General features: G+C 41.2%; 1 protein-coding gene and 1 long non-coding RNA gene across 19 annotated transcripts in view; one reads left to right on the top strand and one right to left on the bottom strand.

The window, feature by feature from the left end:
• The window catches only part of IGSF10 (immunoglobulin superfamily member 10), a 206289-nt gene that overhangs the window by 177828 nt on the left and 8612 nt on the right, over positions 1-19849 (top strand). For 16 of the 18 annotated variants that reach the window (XR_012071792.1, XR_012071801.1, XR_012071805.1 and 13 more), the window contains 7 exons: positions 1022-1353; positions 1873-2054; positions 3579-3773; positions 5107-5236; positions 7501-7891; positions 13470-17786; positions 18246-19143. Coding sequence is in view for 1 of the 18 variants with exons in the window: in XM_072959101.1 (XP_072815202.1) it covers positions 3580-3773; positions 5107-5236; positions 7501-7891; positions 13470-17786; positions 18246-19143 (5930 nt within the window). In the remaining 17 variants the exon portion in view is untranslated. Of the gene's footprint in view, positions 1-998; positions 1354-1872; positions 2055-3578; positions 3774-5106; positions 5237-7500; positions 7892-13469; positions 17787-18245; positions 19144-19849 lie in introns of those variants that run through there. The other 2 variants (XR_012071789.1, XR_012071812.1) reach the window with 2 other exon arrangements.
• On the bottom strand, positions 17783-19252 carry LOC140695972 (uncharacterized). Its single transcript, XR_012071843.1, has 2 exons — positions 19155-19252; positions 17783-18715 (listed from the first exon to the last, which is right to left on the bottom strand). It is a non-coding gene; the product is annotated as an uncharacterized lncRNA (long non-coding RNA).

Below are 19849 nucleotides of genomic sequence, written 5' to 3'. Positions count from 1 at the left end.
AACAGACATACTTATTATTAGATATAAATCACTTGAATGATTAGCAACTGGGTATGGGACATTCCCAGTGTTTGGCTAAGTGAAGCAGCTGCAGCTTTGTGGTTAAATGGTCAGCTGTAGAGCCAGGCTGCCGGGGTTTGAATCAACTGTGGCTCCTCTGCTTACAAACTGGCAATGATCTGGGGTGAGTCACTTACCTTTATGTTCCTAACCTGTAAAATGAAAATGACATAAATATTTTCCTTTTAGATTTTTTTGGTGTTTTTGTGAGGTTTAAATGAGTCGGTATTGGTAAAATGCTTATCATAGCATTGTCACAGAGTAAACCCTCAATAAATATGAGTTGTTGTCCTTATAAGAAATTATTTCCTTAAATCAGCAATTCGTAAAATTTAGCTGACATGGGAATCATGTGGCAGGCTTGATAACACATAGACCCCAGCCCCCTCGCTGCAGTTTCTGGTTCTGTGGCTCAGGGATGGAGCCTGAGAATTTGTACTTTTCACAAGGTCCAGGATAGTGTTGATGTTGCTGGTCCCAGAACCACACGCTGAGAATCACCACCCAGAAACGTTCATTTCAAATTCACGTCAAAAGTTTAAATACAGTGTAACTAGATAAAGTGGAAAAGGTCATTTTAGTTACTTTAATTCAGTGTTTATGAGTCAAAATATTGGGAGCCATGCCTACAACTGCAGGCGCTATTAAATGAAGTCTGAGTTGCAGGGTGGGGCGATTCCAGAAACTATCTTTATGGATGGTGGGGGTGGAGGTAAAAAGGGAGGACACAACTCAAACAGAAAAAAATCGTATTTAAGTCCAGTGCTCTAATAATCCCTTTCATAAGAGAGGCTGCTGTACCTGGGTCAAACAGAAAATTCAAACTGCAGTATAATCCTAGGTTATCGTCGCTAGCTCTCAGCCATAAAGCGGAACTTTGGGGAACCTCAGGACCGAGGACAGCCCGTGGTGATTAAAGCAAATCCTTAAACCGAAAGGTTTCCCCACCATCTGTCGGTAGGTGGAGGAGATCAAAGCTGGCGTGAAGGTGCCATCACTGAAACTGCCCTGCCCATGAGCCAGGACATACCAGAGAAGTCCCGGGAATTAGAGAAAGAAGAGGAAATGAGACGGAAAGCGAGCAGGCATCTGCTCGCTCTCAGAAATAAAGAAGAGCCTGGTGTCTATTATCCGTGCGCGGTGGAGCCCCGGCGGCGTCCCCAGACACACAAGTCAACGTCACCCCGCCCCGCCTCGCCTTCCCTCCCTCGGCTCCGTACGGTCCCTGCGCCCCCGCAGCTGAACGCGGGGCACCGCCGGCGGCGAGAGCTCATTGGTCACCTGGGCGAAGAGGTGAGCGGCTCTGCCAATCCTCTCCTGGGAAGGGAACGGGACGGATACCCGGGCGCGGGCGCAGTGGCGAGGGGCTTGGCGTGGGAATGCAGCTAGTCCTGACGCCCGAGCTGGGCAGGGTGTGCAGGGGGTGAAGGTCGGCTGGGGGTGGGGCGATGCGCCGAAGAGGGAGAGGGACTAAAAGCAAAAGCAAAGTCACTTCTTCAGTGACTGATGCTGGGCAAAAGACACACTCTGAGCAAAGATATATCAGTAGGAAGAAACCCTTATAGAAGGCGTCTATGACAGATTTGCCCAAAAGGTCTAAGTGGGGAGAAACTCCTGCGACTTGGGGGCAAAATAAGTGATATTAATAGTTACATTTAAATGACAATTTTAAGGGGGAATTAAAGCACACTGTTGAGGCAGAAGAAAGGACATTTTAAAACCTCCGCTTTGCTTTTTGTTTCTGTAACAACAAAAGCAATCGTATAGAGGAACACATCTGATTAATGTGAGTCTGGGTTATGTCCACTGCAGATGTGGAAGTCCATCCAGGTCTCTCTCCAAAGTATTACTCCTGAGCTGCAAGCCAGAAGACCACGCTATTTGCTCACTTTGGGAGCAGAGAACCTTTCCTTACTCAGGTTTGGATACAGTTTTCCATTTCCTGGGAAGATCTGCAGTCTCTGAGGATTCAGGACCAGGAAAGAAGAGCTCAGGTAATGTCAATTTCTACCTGTTTCATTAGATTTTCAGGTTTGTGTGTGGGAATCCACTAGCCACTTGTTTTTTAGACTTTTGATTCTCTTTTAAGTAACTCTCTACTGGACATACCCAGAACTATTTTTTCAGCTGAGAGAATTACCTTCATCCTACTGTCCCTTTCTTTGCTTACCTAATGATAAGGTGGAAATGCTGTCTCAAATCATACAACATTAAAAATTTTTGTAGCCATTCTAGGTATAGTGACAAAAATGATCATGTGGTTAATCCTGTATTAAATTTTAATTTGGGCTAAATTCTAATAATTTCGTCATCTTTCTGTCTATATGAAGATACAACCAATTCAGCATTCAAGTTATTTTAAGTGTAGTTTATGGCTAAAGGACAGTTGTTGGTAGATTCCAAAAGAAATCTATTCTATTAAAAGGAACACTGAGATTTATAAGTTATGAAGGTCACTTTTCTTAGGAAAGGGTAATTTTATTACAACCTTTGTATGTTCTGAATTTCAGGCAAAAATTAGGTTTGGATCCCTGGGCTTGCCCCACATTTTGGTAACAGACACCAATTTTTCCAGCAAGTTGAGCATGTTTCTTCCCTGGTTATGCTCGCCTACCGCCATGGCAGACGTGAGACGGTGGGAAAGGGACCAAAGAAAGGAGCAGAGGGATGTTCTAAACAGAGCAAAAGCAGATAGCATCATGCCTGCAAGGGTCAGCGTGGCCCACTGTGGCACAGGTGCAAGGTTTAAGCCCTCGCTGCCAGTCAGTTACCGTTACTTATGGTCATCATTTGGCAGTGAAGTGTCCAATGTGTCTTTTTTGGCAAGGACTTGAAGACATGTTAGAAGATTTATTCTTCCTTTCAGTGGATTATTGTATCTCTTAAAAATGTTTTTGAAGGTTTAATAAAATGAAAAAAAAACATGTTCAGTGATAAAAATGTTACGAAACTTCATTTGATCATATACACACAGATATATACACAGAAACATACACATCTAATATATGAAAGACAGTAAAATGTTACTGATTGTATCTGGGTAGTGGGAGTATGAGTGATTTTATTTTCTTTATTCCACTTATTTACAGTTTTTAAATTTTTTAGGTTGCACATGTATTTGTTTTATAATGAAGTTTTTAAAAGCTTAGTCTAAAAGAACCAATGTATAAACAGGAAACTCTGTCTATTTCATTTGTCACAGTATATTCATTATTGTCTCCAAATTCTCTTTTTGAGGACTCTAAGTAATAGGGATTGCTGCTTTTCATTAAGAAGTGAGAATCTGTAAAAAAGACTTTGCACAATAACAAATATCCCACTTGATCACAAAGGTCCACATGAGGCCAGAACACACTGTGGCTTTGTAAAGAGTAAGCTTCACCAGAAAAGCTGTGAATGAAATTGGCCCCTTATGACCTTTCAGGAAGGTGTCCCAGATTACCAGAGTGACTCTGGGTGGTCACACTGGAACTTTGCTCAAACCGTATTTATAACTCTGAGGTGTGATGTTTTTTCAGGATGAAGGTGAAAGGCAGGGGAATCACTAACTTACTGGTCTCCTTTGCTGGGATCTGCCTGGTGGCTGCCCCCGGGGGCAGGGCCTGTCCTCGCCGCTGTGCCTGTTACGTGCCTACAGAGGTGCACTGCACGTTTCGGTACCTGACGTCCATCCCTGACAGCATCCCACCCAATGTGGAACGTATCAACTTAGGGTACGTGGGGGCCCTTGTCTTGATCCCTTCTCAAGGAGGGATTGATTACCCTGGTGACTCATCCCCCAAACACTTGTGACTTTGGGAGATTAACCAGTTATTTTAGCAATATTTCTCTTCTGAAATAAGTGCAAGAGAATCTTAAGCTTGTTAGGGGCAGTAAGAAAATTCTTCCTGATAAACTGTTACTAGGAGAAGAATTCTCCTAGGACCTGACGTCACACTTGGTAAGTTGAGAGACTCGTGATTATAGAAAAGTTTCATTCTGGCTACATTTTTGCTAAAAATCTAATACAGCTCCAGTTGAGAATTAAGGATATATCAGTGGGGAATAACAGGACAACAGGAAGTGTCTTCCTGTATATAAAAGATATGTATGAAAAGTCAGCTGGATTATTTTTAAGGCCCTTGGACTTTTTCCCATACAAACTGACTTACTAAAAATACTTTAAAAATGAATACCTAATTAAATCTGTTAAAGGGCAACTATATTTTAAAGCTGCACGAAAAGCTGTGTGTGTGAATGCACATGCCAGTGGACTTAGCATCATTTGACATTAGCACCTACTATGTGCCAAACACAATGATGGTACCAGGGATACAACGATGAACAGGATACAGTGGTCACTAACAGAAGCCGTTGTTAAAGGGAGAGGACAGTCAGTACAACTTGGTAACTGTAAGAGAGCATATAAAGTGCCCTGGGAACAATCAATAATTGGAATAGCAAACATTCTTCATTGTGTCCTGGCATTGAATGAAGCGCTCTTCATGTATTCATTCATTTAATCCTCCTAACCCCTTTGGAGTAGAGTCCGTTATTTGCATTTTACGGACAAGGAAACTGTGGCACAGAAAGGTTGCTGATTTTACCCAGGGTGGGCACCATTCCCAGATGCCTGAGTTCATAATCGTACCCAAAACCTTTAGCTTCCAAGCCCAGGTTTCTTAACTACTGTTTCATGATGATATAGTCCGCTTGGAAGAACAAGGGGCCGTGTCATTAGGGAACAGTGTTCACAAATAGAGCCAGAGTCAAGGGCATTCCAACCTGAAAGAATAGCATATGCACAAAGGTTTGAAAATGGGAAGGGATGTGGCATGTTCCAGGAATATGAATGGGGTGACTGTAACTGAGACTGCACAGGTTGGGTAGAGCATTTACCTTCCGTGGCGTCTGATGAATTTCAGTAATATTTCAAGCATTGGATTATCTCCTTACAGCACAGGGGGAAAAGAGGGATTCAGTTTTATGTGTGTGTGTGTTGGGTTTTTCTTTGACATTTGAACTTTAGTTAACAGACTTATGCCTAGGATGACGTTTTTATTTCAGGTATAACAGTTTGGTTAGATTGATGGAAACGGATTTTTCTGGTCTGAACAAGTTGGAGCTACTAATGCTTCACAGCAATGGCATCCACACAATCCCTGCTAAGACCTTCTCTGACTTGCAGGCCTTGCAGGTGAGGCTGGTGTGGGGAAGGGGCTGGTTAACGAGGCGAGATGTGCCTCCAAAAGCCACCTGTTCCAAGAGAATCCACGTTCTGTAATGTAGTAGACATCAAGAGAAAATGTCAAAAACCTAATTATTTCAGTGCAACACTATGTGGTATTAGAATAATAAGAAAATGCTGATTTTCTCACACTTCAGGCTCAAAGAAAGTAAAAAGAAAAAACAAACAAAAAAAAACCCCCCAAAGCCCAGGAATTACTAAACCTTTAAAATGTAGCCCTGAAAGGCTACTTCCACTCTTGTTCATCTGGGTACTGAATGTAGTTTCTAAAAATAATTTTCTTTACACAGAAGTTAGCTCTCTATAAGGCAGTAATATACTTTTTTAAGTTTCACTTTATTTATGCATTGCCTGGTTCAAAAAAAATTGTTATGGGGACTTCTAAGAATGCATCAAATAGTGTAAGAATCACCACTCCAGTAGGTGAGGAAGTAAAAGGCAGAAGAAATGTTAGGAACAAGGACAAAGGGAGTGCAGGGAAATGCAGACATAAAGATCAGTATGTGCTGTAGGCAGGACTTGAGGCTTTTGGGAACCTAACTCAATTTATGATGTCTATTAATTTTGTAATAAATTAAAACTACTGTTAAGGAAAAGTGCAATCACATCTGATTTTAAACTAGAAAAAAAAAATCTCCCAAAGCTCCTCATAAAACAGTGTAATAAAATTAAGTCAGTTCTACCCTTAGATAAAATGCCAGGGTGCAGAGAGCCTTTTCACATCATACCAGGCCTGTATAAAGCCATAGATTTAAGTCTAGATATGTGATTCTGTTGATTTGGCTTTATCAGACTTTATTTGGAACATATGTCTTCAGAGGACTAGATGGGATACATACCCTTCATGGAATTCACACATACTTGTTTTCTTGACCAGGTTTTCAGTAGATATTGATGAACATCGAGTCTGGTAATATTTGGGGCAAAGCTGTTCCATGTTGCCAATTTAAATTTTCTTTGCTTATTAGGAAACTTGGCATTCCAGAAAAGCATTCTCAACAGAGATGACAGATTAGGTCAAATCAGGAAAATATGATGAGAAATCATTGTTTTTACTACCATTTCTTTTTCTTTTCTTTTTGGGAGAAAGAACTGGAGAATACTCACACACTATTGAAATATTCAAAAATTATTTTAATTTCAATTCAAAATTGATTATAACTGTATTACTCATAATAGCCAAAAAGTAGGTAACACCCCAAATGCCCATCTACCCATAAGTGGATAAACAGAGTATTCTTCCTATGTACACAATGGAATAGCTATTCAGCAATGGGAAGTAATGGAAGGCTGACACATTTTACAAAAGGATTGGTCTTGAAAATATTAGGCTAACTGAAAACAGCCAGGCACAAAGACCACGTAACATATCATTATTTTAAATGTTGAGAAATAGACCTAGAAAACCGCTAACTTTGTTTCTGTGGATTTGCCTAAGAGGAGAGGGGAAGTGACTGCTGATGGGTATCAGTTTTTATTTGGGGGCGATGAAGATGTTCTAAAATTAGATGGTGGAGACGGTTGCACAAGTCTGTGAGTTTACGAACAGCCACCGACTTACACTGTTTTAAAAGGTAAACTTTATGGCATGTGAATTGTATGTCAAAAGTGTGAAAGATAAAATCAGTATAATTATGAAAAATTCAGGTTCAAGAAATCTTAAATTGAACTATCTTAAATTTACTTGAAGTGAATTTACTTGAAAAAATAAGATACTTTTGCATCTGGTTGAAAATTTCCACAATAGGATTTTTCAAAAGCATACCATTTACAGAGGTAGAATAATACAGTAAACCCAAGCGTAGCACCCCCCAGCTTCAGCAGTTATCAACACATAACAGATCCTCTTTCACCTGTACCTCCACCCACTACTGTTCCACTTCACTGCATTGTTTTGAAACAAATCCAAGACACCATAATGTTTCATCTGTAAGTACTTCAATACGTATCTCAAAGTTAAAGAATCTTTTAAAAAATAACCACAATCTCATTATTGTATGTTAAATCATAGCAGTAATTCCTCAGTTATCATCAAATGTTCAAATTTCCCTGATATTCTTATATTTAATTTACAACTAGTTTGTTTAAGTTAGGATCGAAACCAGGTACACATACTGCATTGGATTAATCTCAGTGTATGTTTTATTATTGATATGATTTTCCCTTTTGTGATAATTCCTTTGACAAAATAAGCATGTTCTTTTTATTCTTAGGTATTAAAAATGAGCTATAACAAAGTTCGAAAACTTCAGAAGGACACTTTTTATGGTCTCAGGAGCTTAACACGGTTGCATATGGATCACAACAATATTGAATTTATAAACCCAGAGGTTTTTTATGGACTCACCTCTCTCCGACTGGTACAGTTGGAAGGAAACCAGCTCACTAAGCTCCATCCAGATACATTTGTCTCTTTACGTTACCTCCGGATATTTAAAACATCTTTCATTAAGTACTTATACTTGTCTGATAACTTTCTGAGCTCCCTCCCTCAAGAGGTGGTCTCCTATATGCCTGACCTGGAAAGCCTTTATCTTCATGGGAATCCCTGGACCTGCGACTGTCATTTGAAATGGTTGTCTGACTGGATACAGGAGAAGCCAGGTATCTAGACTGTTTCTTTCGTTGTCCTAATTTAATAGAAGAAATCTGCCTGGAGATGTTTTATGAGTGAGTAGGGTGGCCAAGGTAATTTAGCTGGAAAGAAAGTGAAGTTTAAATAATAATGCAGTGAGAATGAACTGTCTTAATTCAAGAATGAATTAATCTTTCATTGTTTCAGGTCAACAAGCCTCCTGGCTTTTGGCAAAACTGGGAAATGAGAAATATGTGCGTTACTCTTCCCATGAACCATAAGAATCCTTCCCTCTTATCTTCCTCTTAGTTATTCAGTCAATACATATTTTTTTGGAGTTCTGTTCAAGGCCCTGTGCTCAGTGGTGGAACTACCGAGAGCTCTGTCTCTGCTCTAACCATGTTTCTGGTGGGACACAGAGAAGCAGCAGTCAGTGTAAAAGCTGCTGTGTCGTGGAAAGTAGGATTTGCCATGAAGGGTTGATTTACAAGTTTCTGGTGTACAGCATAGTGATTCATTTATACGTTTATATATACTATTTTTCATATTTTTTATTATGGGCTGTCACAAGATATTGAATATACTTCGCCATGCTATACAGTAGGACCTTGTTGTTTATCTATTTTGTATACAGTAGTTTGTATCTGCTAATCCCTAACTCCTAATTTATCCCTCCCCGCTTTCCCCTTTGATAACCGTAAATTTGTTCTGCAGCAACATGGATGGACCTGGAGATTATCATATTAAGTGAAGTAAGTCAGACAGAGAAAGACAAATGTATGATTTCACTTACATGTGTAATCTAAAAAAATGACACAAATGTAAGTGGAGCAGCCACCGACTGCTCAGCACTCGCCCTCCTGGGAAGCCTGGCTGCTCCTCTGCTTCTGCATCATCATTTCCCCACTTCCCCAGCTTGTCCGCACTTCAGTCTTCAATGGGTAACATTCATTATATTTATTAAATGTCTGTTGCCTTTCCTATGTCTAATTTATCTATCTCGAATTTATCTATCTCGATCCCCTAGAATGTGCCTAGAGCATATTGGTACTAAGTAATTTTTGTTAAACTAAGCTTTTATCAATTAAATAGCCATCTTGCTGGTGACAACAAACGAGTCCACGAGCCACTTATGGTCTTAACTGTGTGATATATGTGTGTATATGTATGTGACATATATATGTGTGTATGTGTATGTGTATATATAAATGAGCCAAACCCATTAGGGCTAACATTTCTCAGTGTGTCTAAATAATCAAATATCCTTTGAGATGCCTTAAGGATCATTCTATGAGACTCATGAATCAGTCACATCAACTTCTGTTTTGAAATTTTTTTCATCTACTCCAAGAGGTTGACACTTTCTTTTACCTTCCGTTGCCTCACTTGGCACTCCCTTTGCACGCATCTCAGTAGTTGGGTGCAACGCAGCTTCATCTATTTGTGGGTATTTTCCATTCTTAGTTTTGGCAAAGCCCTACATGTTGCTTTTGTATGAAATATGAATTTGTGACTATTTCTCTGACAAACATTTGTTTCACAATTTTAAATTCGTCTTACTGCTGTTTCCAAGCCTGCCTATATACATAATAACTTCTTATTTTAATGCCAAAGCAAAATGTAATTTTAATGAAAAACACTTTAAGCGGCAAACTTAATATATGTAATGCCAACAGTGCATGTAACTCAGTTGAAGAGAAAACAATGTGGATAAATGGCTATGACAGTACTTGTGTGTGTGCAGGCAGTGATAGCTATATCAAGACTGCCAGCGGGTCATCTGCTACTGAAAATGCCTTCAGTTGTAAGACACATCTTAATTTGTAAGTTAAAATGTGGAAGAAATAGGCTCTCAGATTTAGACTGTCCTTTCTTCTTCCAATCTTTCCTGACCGTCCACTGGCCAGGACTAGGGACATACAGATGAAGAGTACTGAACAGTATGGGGCTTAGTCTTATGCAAGACAGACAGGTAGACAAGTCATTCTACTAGTGGGTGAGGAGGGCTAGGAAGAAGTGGAAGGTACCAGGAGAACACAAAGCAGGGAGCCCACGCAGAAGCAGTACTCTTGCGGCTGGGTCATGGAGGAGCTAAGCAGCTAGGCAGTGATGGAAGAGGGTGTGTCAGACAGCGAGTGCATTGGAAGTACAAGGAGTAGCCTCCGCCGGAGCCTCATAGGGCATGGCGGGGCTGAGGAATGGAAGGCACTTCTGCGGGAATGGAACCTAGTGTGATGGAGAGAATGGAAAGAACGTGATCAGATTTGCATCTGAGGTAAAATACCTGATGTCCAGGGCCTAGCAATAATCAAACCAAGATGTGAGGCTAATTCTGTGATGAGGTTTAATTAAGCCAGGAGTCCATCATGTTCCTTGCAATAGCAGGGCCTGAGCCCAGGGTACTGGTTAAGTGGGTGGTTGAGAAGAGGCTCTCATGAGTGCTCACAGAGGTTTGCAGGCTTGCCAGCAACCTCCTCTGTGTAAGTTGAGACTTTAAAATGTGCTGAAGAATGCTGAGTAGCCAGATACATGTAGCATTACCTGTCGCACTAAGTGCACAGATGGGAAGGTGATTTGACCCCGTCCAGCCACTGTAGCAAATGAAATCTAAGTAGTGTAGTGCTTCTTTTAAATGCTGTGTGTAATGCATGATATGGGAGCTACTACGTGGAACAGGTGGAAGTCCCTGGCTGCGTTTTGTCAGGTAAAATCCTCTACCTCTTATCAAGTATTTCAGTGACCAGTCATTTTAAATAGTTTCACCAGAGCAGTATATTTAAATGAATGGGGACATGATATCTGAAATGCCTGAAAGAGGAGGTTTCTATGATTTGGAAAGGCTTAGGATGCTCCTTGAGTTAAAAGACTTTTCAGGCTTCTGACTTCACCAAAATGGCAGACCTTTAATGGGCTACCCTGTTGCTTGGGCACAATGTTCTTCCCTTCTCATCAAAACTGATCCTCCTCCAGTGAGTCTGTCTAAACCAATCCAGTTACCAAACTTAAGACTGTGTCTCCCTACACTCTTCTTCTCAATCACCCTCTGTGTTCAACACATCTTCATTCTTATTGGTTCTACCAGCTTCATTATCTCCTGTATCCATCTCATCCTTTCCATCCTGTTGTATTACATATGTTAAGTTTGCCACTTAAAATGTTATTACACCCTACTTTGGCATTAAAATAAGAAGTTATTATGTATATAGGAAGACCTGGAAACAGAGCAGCAGAACATAAATTTAATATTTATAAAACAAATGTTTGTCAGCAAAATGGCCACAAATTCATATTTCACAGAAAAGCAACACCTAGAGCTTTATGGAACCTAAGAATGGAAGGTACCTACAACTAGATGAAGCTGTGTTACACCTGACTACTGAGGTATGTGCAAAAGGCTGCCAAATGAGGCAAATGAAGGTATGAGAATCTCTTGGCCTTTCTTTTGTTAATGTGGTGTATCATGTTGACTGACTTGCATATGTTGAATCATCCTTGTGTCCCTGGGGTGAACCCAACTTGATCATGGCGTATAATCTTTTTTGTGTTGTTGGATTCTGCTTGCTAATATTTTGTTGAGAATTTTTTGCATCTATATTCAACAATATTGGCCTGTAATATTCTCTTTTGATGGTGGCTTCGGTATCAAGGTGATGGTGGCTTCATAGAATGAGTTTGGGAATATTCCCTCCTCTTCAGTCTTTTGGAAGAGTTTGAGAAGGATCAGTATGAGCTCTTCTGTTGTATGTTTGGTAGAATTCCCCAGTGAAGCCATCTGGTCCTGGATTTTTGTTTACGGGTAAGTTTTTATTTCATTTCTAGTGATCAGTCTGTTCAAATTAATCTGTTTCTTCTTGATTCAGTTTTGGTGGATTGTATGTTTCCAGAAACTTGTCCATTTCTTCTAGGTTGTCCAATTTGTTGCCATATAGTTGTTCATTGTATTCTTATGGTTTTTGGTATTTCTGTGATGTTGGTTGTAATTTTTCCATTTTCCTTTCTTATTTTGTTTATTTGTGTCCTCTCTCTTTTCTTCTTGGTGAGCCTGGCCAGAGGTTTGTCAATTTTGTTTACTATTTGAAAAACCCAGCTCTTGGTTTGATTCTTACGTATTTATTATTTCTTTCCTTCTGCTGACTTTAGGTGTTGTTAGTTCTTTTTCTAATTCTTTTAGGCGGTAGATTAGATTAGGTTATTTGTGATTGTTCTTGTTTGTTGTTTTTTTTTTTTTTGAGGAAGACCTGTATCGCTGTCAACTTCCCTCTTAGGACTGTTTTTGCTGCATCCCATAAATTTTGTGTCATTGTGGTCAGAAAAGATGCTTGAAATAATTTCTATCCTCTTAAATTTGTTGAGGCTTCTTTTGTATCTGAATGTGGTCTATCCTAGAGAATGTTCCATGCAAACTTGAAAAGAATGGATATTCTGGTTTTTTGGACTGTGATGTCCTAAAAGTATCAACTAAGTCCAACTGTTCTATTATGTCATTTAGTATCTCCATTGCCTTACTGAGTTCCTGTCTAGAACATCTATCCAGTGATGTTAGTGAGGTGTTAAAGTCTACTATTAGTGTGTCCCCATTTCAATTACTCTCTTTATATCTGTTAGTATTTGTTTTATATATTTAGGTGCTCCCCTAATGTTAATGAGTGTAATGTACTCTTCATTATATATTGCTCCTTTGATCTTTATATATTGTCCTCTTTTATCTTTCTTTATGGCCTTTTTTAAAAGTCTATTTTGTCTGATTTGAGTATTGCTACCCCTGCTTTCTTGTCACTTCCATTTGCATGAAATCACTTTGTCCTTCACTCAGTCTCTTGTGGGCAGCATATGGTAGGCTCTTGTTTTATTATCTCTTGGGATAGATGAAAAAAATTTCAAAGTAGAAGTTGATGTGACTGATTAAGAAATCTTGTAGAATGATCATAAGGCATTTCAGTCAAAGGAGAACACTTGATTATTTAGACATGACAGAAATGTTGGCCCTAATGGGTTTGGCTAATTATTATGCACACACACAATTAAGACCATAAGTGAATGGTGGACTCATTTGGTATTCACCATCAAAAGGCTGACTTGCAACTAAGCTAGACCAGGCCAAGATATGGTATCATTCATTCATTGCTCTTTCGGTAATAGAGAGAAACGTGGGATTTTCATTATATCCAAGGACTTATAAATGGTAATTTATCAAACAGGTTATCTCTTAAAGGACAGCAAAGTTCTCTGAGTCTTAAAACATTAAAATGGAGAAACAGAACTAAATAACAGATAAATAAATAAAAGGTGACAAATATAAGCATATCATTTAGTTTCCTTATCTAAGGAAACTAACCAATATTTACTGAGTGCCAAATGTATATCAGGTGCTTTCTAGGCATGGGAAATACAGCAGTGAACCAAACAAAATCATTGTGCTTATGGATATAATATTATGACTGGGTATATAGACAATATCACTTTTAGAAATCAACCCAAAGACAAAAAAAAAGTAGGAGACTTTCTATCGAACACTAAAATTTTCTAATTGTTTTAAATTCTAGCAAAAGCTATTTATCCAAAATGTTCAAATGTTTATTCATAAAGCCCAACTGTCCTCTTTTCTAGACATAATAAAATGCAAAAAAGACAGAAGTCCCTCAAATCCTCAGCAGTGTCCACTTTGCATGAACCCCGGGACCTCTAAAGGGAAGCCCCTGGTTATAGTCCCAGCTGCAGCCTTCCTGTGTACCAAGCCAACCATTGACCCCTCCCTGAAACTGAAGAGCCTGACTGTTTCGGAAGACAGCAGTTCTGTGTCCATCTCTCCCCAAGATTTCATGGCACCCTTCGGCTCCCTCACTTTGAATATGACAGACCAGTCTGGAAATGAAGCTAACATGGTCTGCAGTATCCCAAAACCCTCAATGACATCATCCACTGTATTCACTGAAGAAAATGACCACATCGTGCTAAATGCATCATTTGCAACATTTCTGGCATGTCACCTAGATTACAGTCACATTCAGCCAGTGTGGCAAGTTCTGGCTTTGTACAGTGACTCTCCTCTGATACTAGAAAGGAGCCACTTGCTCACTGAAACCCCACAACTCTGCTACAAATACAAACAGGTGGTACTGAAGCCTGAAAACATCTTCACCAATATAGAGGCTGATCTCAGAGCAGATCCCCCTTGGTTAATGCAAGACCAAATCTCCTTGCAGCTAAACAGAACTGCCACCACACTCGGTACATTGCAGATCCAGTACTCGAGCAATGCTCACATCACTTTACCGAGGGAAGAGATGAGGCCAGAGAAACATAAGTGGACCATGATTTCCAGGGATAACAGTACTAAGCTGGAACACACTGTTTTGGTTGGTGGGACCATTGACCTAGACTGCCCAGGCCAAGGAGACCCTCCCCCACATTTGGAGTGGCTTCTGGCTGATGGAAGTAAAGTGAGAGCCCCGTATGTTAGTGAGGATGGGCGGATCCTGATAGACAAAAGTGGAAAACTGGAACTCCAGATGGCTGATAGTTTTGACACAGGCGTGTACCACTGCATAAGCACCAATTACAATGACGCAGACATCCTCACCTACAGGATTACTGTGGTAGAGCCCTACATAGAAGCTGATCAGGAAAATGGGGCTCACCATACAGTCTTCATTGGTGAAACACTTGACCTTCCATGCCATTCTACTGGTACCCCAGATGCCTCTGTTAGCTGGGTTCTTCCCGGAAACACTGTGCTCCACCAGTCCACAAGAGATAAACAAGTTCTTCACAATGGCACACTAAAAATACCACAGGTCAGTCAGAAAGATCAGGGTTATTATTGGTGTGTAGCAGCCAACCCATCGGGGGTTGATTTTTTAATTAACCAAGTTTCAGTCAAAACAAAAGGTCAAAGGCCAGTGGAGCATAATACAGAAATAGATGGATCTGGACTTGATGAGCCCAGTCCCACTGCTCAGCTTAAGGACCCACCTGCTGCACAGCTCCCCACATCTTCTCCAACGGGAGCTGAGGCTGGAAAACAAATCTTGAATGCAAATAAGAAGTATAAACATAGGGTGTTAACACACCAGCGGCGTGGACAGTCAGCCAGCCAACATTTCAGGGAGCACAGGAGGCAGTTCCCTCCCTCTGCCCGGAAAGTTGACCCACAGCACTGGGCAGCACTTTTGGAGAAAGCTAAAAAGACCACCACGCCAGAGAAGGGAGAAAGTACCACAGCAAAGCCATCTCCACCAATCACCCAACTCCTGGAAATACCTGCTGAGGAAGTAGACTCCTCAGGCATGCTCCTTCCAGATGAGGAAGCTACGGTCCTGGCAACAAAAACTCCCAACATTGTAGCAAGGACAGTGACCGCTGATTCCAGAAAATTACCTGATAGCCCCATGACAAGTGCTGGCCCCGAAGTCTCCCCAGTTGTGAGTCCCCAGATACTACCACCTGAAAACCCGACAGATTTCAGACCATCTACTACTATTAAAACTAGAGCCATGTCCAACAAGATAAACCCAACCACATCAAGCAAAATGCAAGGCACAGCCAGCCAGAATTTGTCTACTGTCTTTGCTCTACGATCTGAAGCAACTCAGTTTCAGAATGTTGATTATGTGGGGACAAAAGAGCATTTGCAGAGTGCACCCCCAGTAACTGGGGGGGCTACGATCAAAGATGTCCATATCAAAATGCTTACTAGTGCTAACAGCAAAGCTGACATATTTTTAGCGTCATTCAATGCCACGAACAGTCATCAGACATCTGTACCAAGAGTCGGCAAACCCAGGAGCAATCACTCCCATTCTCACATTACTCAAAAACTTAGCATCTCTAAGCTCCCTTCGGGCCCATACACTGCTGCTCATTCTCAGTTACAGATTCCTAGAAATAGTACAATTAATGTGCAACTGTCCAGACGCTTTGGAAGACGGAGGAGAATTTGGAACAGGGGGCGAATTATCAGCCCATATAGAACTCCGATTCTCCGACAGCATAGATACAGCTTTGTGAGGCCAACACTGAGAGGTTCTTCTGAAGAAAAGACTACTGCACTTTCAGCCACCGAGCTCAATGTGGGATGCCCATCCTGCTCTCCCCGAGAGGGACTCACCACTCTTGCAGCAGCACTGCCTTTTCCAAGTTCTCCCCCCATCACCCTCCCCAAAGCTGAAATTGCCAGAGTCACAGCAGAAGAATCTACAACTCCAGTCCACAATCCATCATTACTATCTGAGAACAAACCAAATGTAGGTGTTGAGAAAACAACACCCACAATAAAATATTTCAGCGCTGAAAGCACCCAAGTGACTCCAACTAGTGCAGTCATGACTCGTGCCCCAACAGCCAGATCTATGGAAAAAATTCGTATGACAAATACTAGTTACCCAAGCGAGTCTAACACGAGTGAAGCTAAAAGAGACTCAGTGATTGTATCGCCACTTCCAGGTCCCACCATCAAGCCACCTTTGCCTACTACTATAGCCGTTACAAGATTTTTAAGAAGAAAAATTCCCTGGTATCAGATATTTGTAAATAACCGTATCCAAAAAGAAAAGCTAAAGAATCAGCATAAATTCGGTTCCCAAAAAAGCACAGACATGGTGCTTCCTAAAATAGCTCCTGCTTTACCCACAGATAAAGTTTCCGCCTTCCATTCCACAACACTCTCAGCAAGTGTGATGCAAAGTCCACCCATGACATCAGCTGCAACTCATCACAGTACCACTAAAACACACAGTCCTGGGGGAAGCCGAACAGCAAAGGAGCTGCCCTTCCTACCCAGTTACCCTGCCTTAAGTGAAGAATCAAGTACAAATTTCCTATCAATGCAAACAGCCACACTGACAACTGGTCCTACCACCCCAGCATCTGTCATTATCAACAAAACCCAAATAGCCAGACCCAGAGCACAAAAAGGACAAGGGGAAAAGGAGCCTCTGAAGAACTGGAATGACCCAAACACCTCTCCCAGTCAGACTTCTGGGTTCATTACATCCACCACTGTGACACCTCCTGTTCTAACCGCAGCTGAAACTTCAACCAAGCCCACTGTGTCTTTTACTCATTCCCCTGTAGACAACATAAAAGAAATGTTAAGCACAATAGGTCTTCATCCGAGACCCTTTAATCTGACAGGTGTAATTGAAGAACCACCCCAGGAAAGTACTCAGACTTTGAAGAGCACAGCTGCTTCTGAAACCACTTTGTCCAGCAAACCACACCAAAGTACCACGACTATCATCAGACGTGCATCCACGCCACCATTCCTAAGCGCCAGTGCCACTTCAGTGCCAATTCCCACCTCCCCTCCCTTGAGTAACCAAAGTCAAGTTACTGACAATCTGACAACTCCCATTTTCAGGATGAGGATAAGTACAATGGTTGAGCCACATGAATCTTCAAGGCACAATGCTAATCCACAGCAGTCAGCAGCAGCATCTCCCAAAACTCACCCAGATGCCACACTCACCATTGGAACCACCCACGTCATTGACTCCATTCTGTTACATTCTACTCCTATGCCGGCACTAATAACAGTTAAACCACAGAATTCTAAATTGACTCCCTCTCTCTGGTCAGAAAACCACTTTTGGCGCAAGTCACACCCAGAAATTGCCGGAAAAGGCAAAAAGCCAGTTGTGAGCGTACTGCCTGCTCCAGGTTTGCCAGAGGACACCACTCATGCATCAAATTGGGATATACAGAAGAATGCAAAGGAAAGTACCTTTGATAAGACACCAGTTCAAAAAACAACAACTTCCGAACTCCTTCCCCTTGAGTCTTTGTCTAGGGATATATTTGAAAGGCCCAGGATCATTGGAGGAAAAGCAGCAAGTTTTACTGTTCCTGCTAACTCAGATGCCTTTCTTCCTTGTGAGGCTGTTGGAAACCCCAAGCCTACTATCCACTGGACCAGAGTCTCATCAGGTATTTGAAACTTTCTTTACAGCCAGTCCTCCTTAGTTACAAAACAAAATACTGTTATGTTTCAGGGTTACATCGCCAAAGAATCAACATCAACATGACATTTATCTAAGACACAGAAACCATTAATACCCTCGTTTGATACGTGCATGGTGTTTTGCTCCATAGAAGGTTTTAAAGCATATGTTAAGGCTGTTTTTTTTTGAAATGCTTTGAAAGCAGATCAAAGAAATGTTTGAAAAAGAGAGAGTGGTCCTTGTGTTGAACCATCTGGCTTTTATATTAACATTATGGGGATAAGAAAAAATCCAGAAATAATTTTAGCAATCTGAAGACTCAGATGTATTTGTTCCCAGTAGCCTAACAAAAAGATAGCCTTCCTCTTGAGACTCCCATGTTAACTATTTGTTTTCTGTCTAAACTTTGATGACCTATGCCTATAAATTTCTTTCTTCTTATCAGGACTTGATTTGTCTAAAAGGAAACAGAATAGCAGGTTCCAGGTGCTCCCCAATGGCACCCTGTCCATACAGAGGGTGGACATTCAGGACCGTGGACAGTACCTGTGCTCAGCATCCAATCCTTTTGGCACAGATCGCCTGCATGTCACCTTGTCCGTGGTTTCCTATCCCCCCAGAATCCTGGAGAGACGTACTAAAGACATCACAGTCCATTCTGGAAGCACGGTGGAACTGAAGTGCAGGGCTGAAGGTAGGCCGAGCCCTACGATTTCCTGGATTCTTGCAAACCAAACAGTGGTCTCTGAATCATCCGAGGGGAATCGGCAGGCCCTGGTGACATCTGATGGAACGCTGCTCATCCACTTCATCAGCATTTACGACCGGGGCTTCTACAAGTGCGTGGCCAGCAACCCGGTGGGCCAGGACGCACTGCTGGTTAAAATACAAGTCGTTGCAGCCCCGCCTGTTATTCTGGAGCAAAAGAGGCAAGTTGTTGCAGGGACCTGGGGTGGAAGCTTGAAACTGCCCTGTACTGCAAAAGGAACTCCTCCGCCCGCCGTTCACTGGGTCCTCTCCGATGGCACTGAGGTGAGACCATTACAATTGATCGATTCCAAGTTCTTATTTTCAAATGGGACTCTGTTTATAAGAAATGTAGCCTCTTCAGACAGGGGCACTTACGAATGCATTGCTACCAGCTCCACTGGTTCGGAAAGAAGAGTGGTAATTCTTACAGTGGAGGAGCGAGAGACCATCCCCAGGATAGAATTTGCATCCCAGAAATGGACGGAGGTGAATTTAGGGGACAAATTACTACTGAACTGCTCAGCCACCGGGGAACCAAAACCAAAAATAATCTGGAGGCTACCATCTAAGGCCGTCGTCGACCAGTGGCACAGGTAAACCATACCTTTGTGTTGAGATTATCTTCTTTATCTATTTAGCTGTACAACTTCTGAAGTGGAAAATGTGATACCGTGAGGCTGGCAGCACGTAGACTCTGCACATAAAAGTAAGTTTTTCTAAAGAGACCTAATCCTTTCAAGAGTAATAGAAAATAATATAAATTATATAAAAACCAATCTTTTCATATGCCTAACTCTAAGGGCCAACTTCTTACTGAGTTTATGTAATTAAAAAGAATAAAAATCTCATTTGCTCCCATAATAGTGACAGTTTTAAAATGGCAACTGTGTAAATGTACTCAATCTCCCTCTCCAAAACTAAGAAGGGATTTTGTAATGCAGTCAAGGTTCTGAAGAGACGTACTTCATTATTTCACTCTTCAGAGTCTCCTACTGAACATTTTAAATTTTAGAACAATCTGTACTTGACTTATTCTGCCCTAAAATTGCAAAACACTTTATGAAAGGTCACAGCATTGAGGCCTCCACAAGGTGAAATGTATTTAGGACCACCATCACTCTGACCGTGTCAGACACATACATACACACGCTCTCTAGCATGTTCTGTTATGGGCATATTCATCTTGATTTTTATCTGTTTTCTCTATAGACTAATCTTATAATTATTACTTTTCAAAGATGATGTAATATTTGCCATTTGCATGCAGTGATTTTTTCATATGACAGAAAACGTGGGGGT

This window comes from Vicugna pacos, chromosome 1, assembly GCF_048564905.1.
Source record: "Vicugna pacos chromosome 1, VicPac4, whole genome shotgun sequence".
Lineage (NCBI taxonomy): Eukaryota > Metazoa > Chordata > Mammalia > Artiodactyla > Camelidae > Vicugna > Vicugna pacos.
The sequence above is the reverse complement of the archived record's forward strand: the minus strand, read 5'-3'. Positions and strand labels throughout refer to the sequence as shown.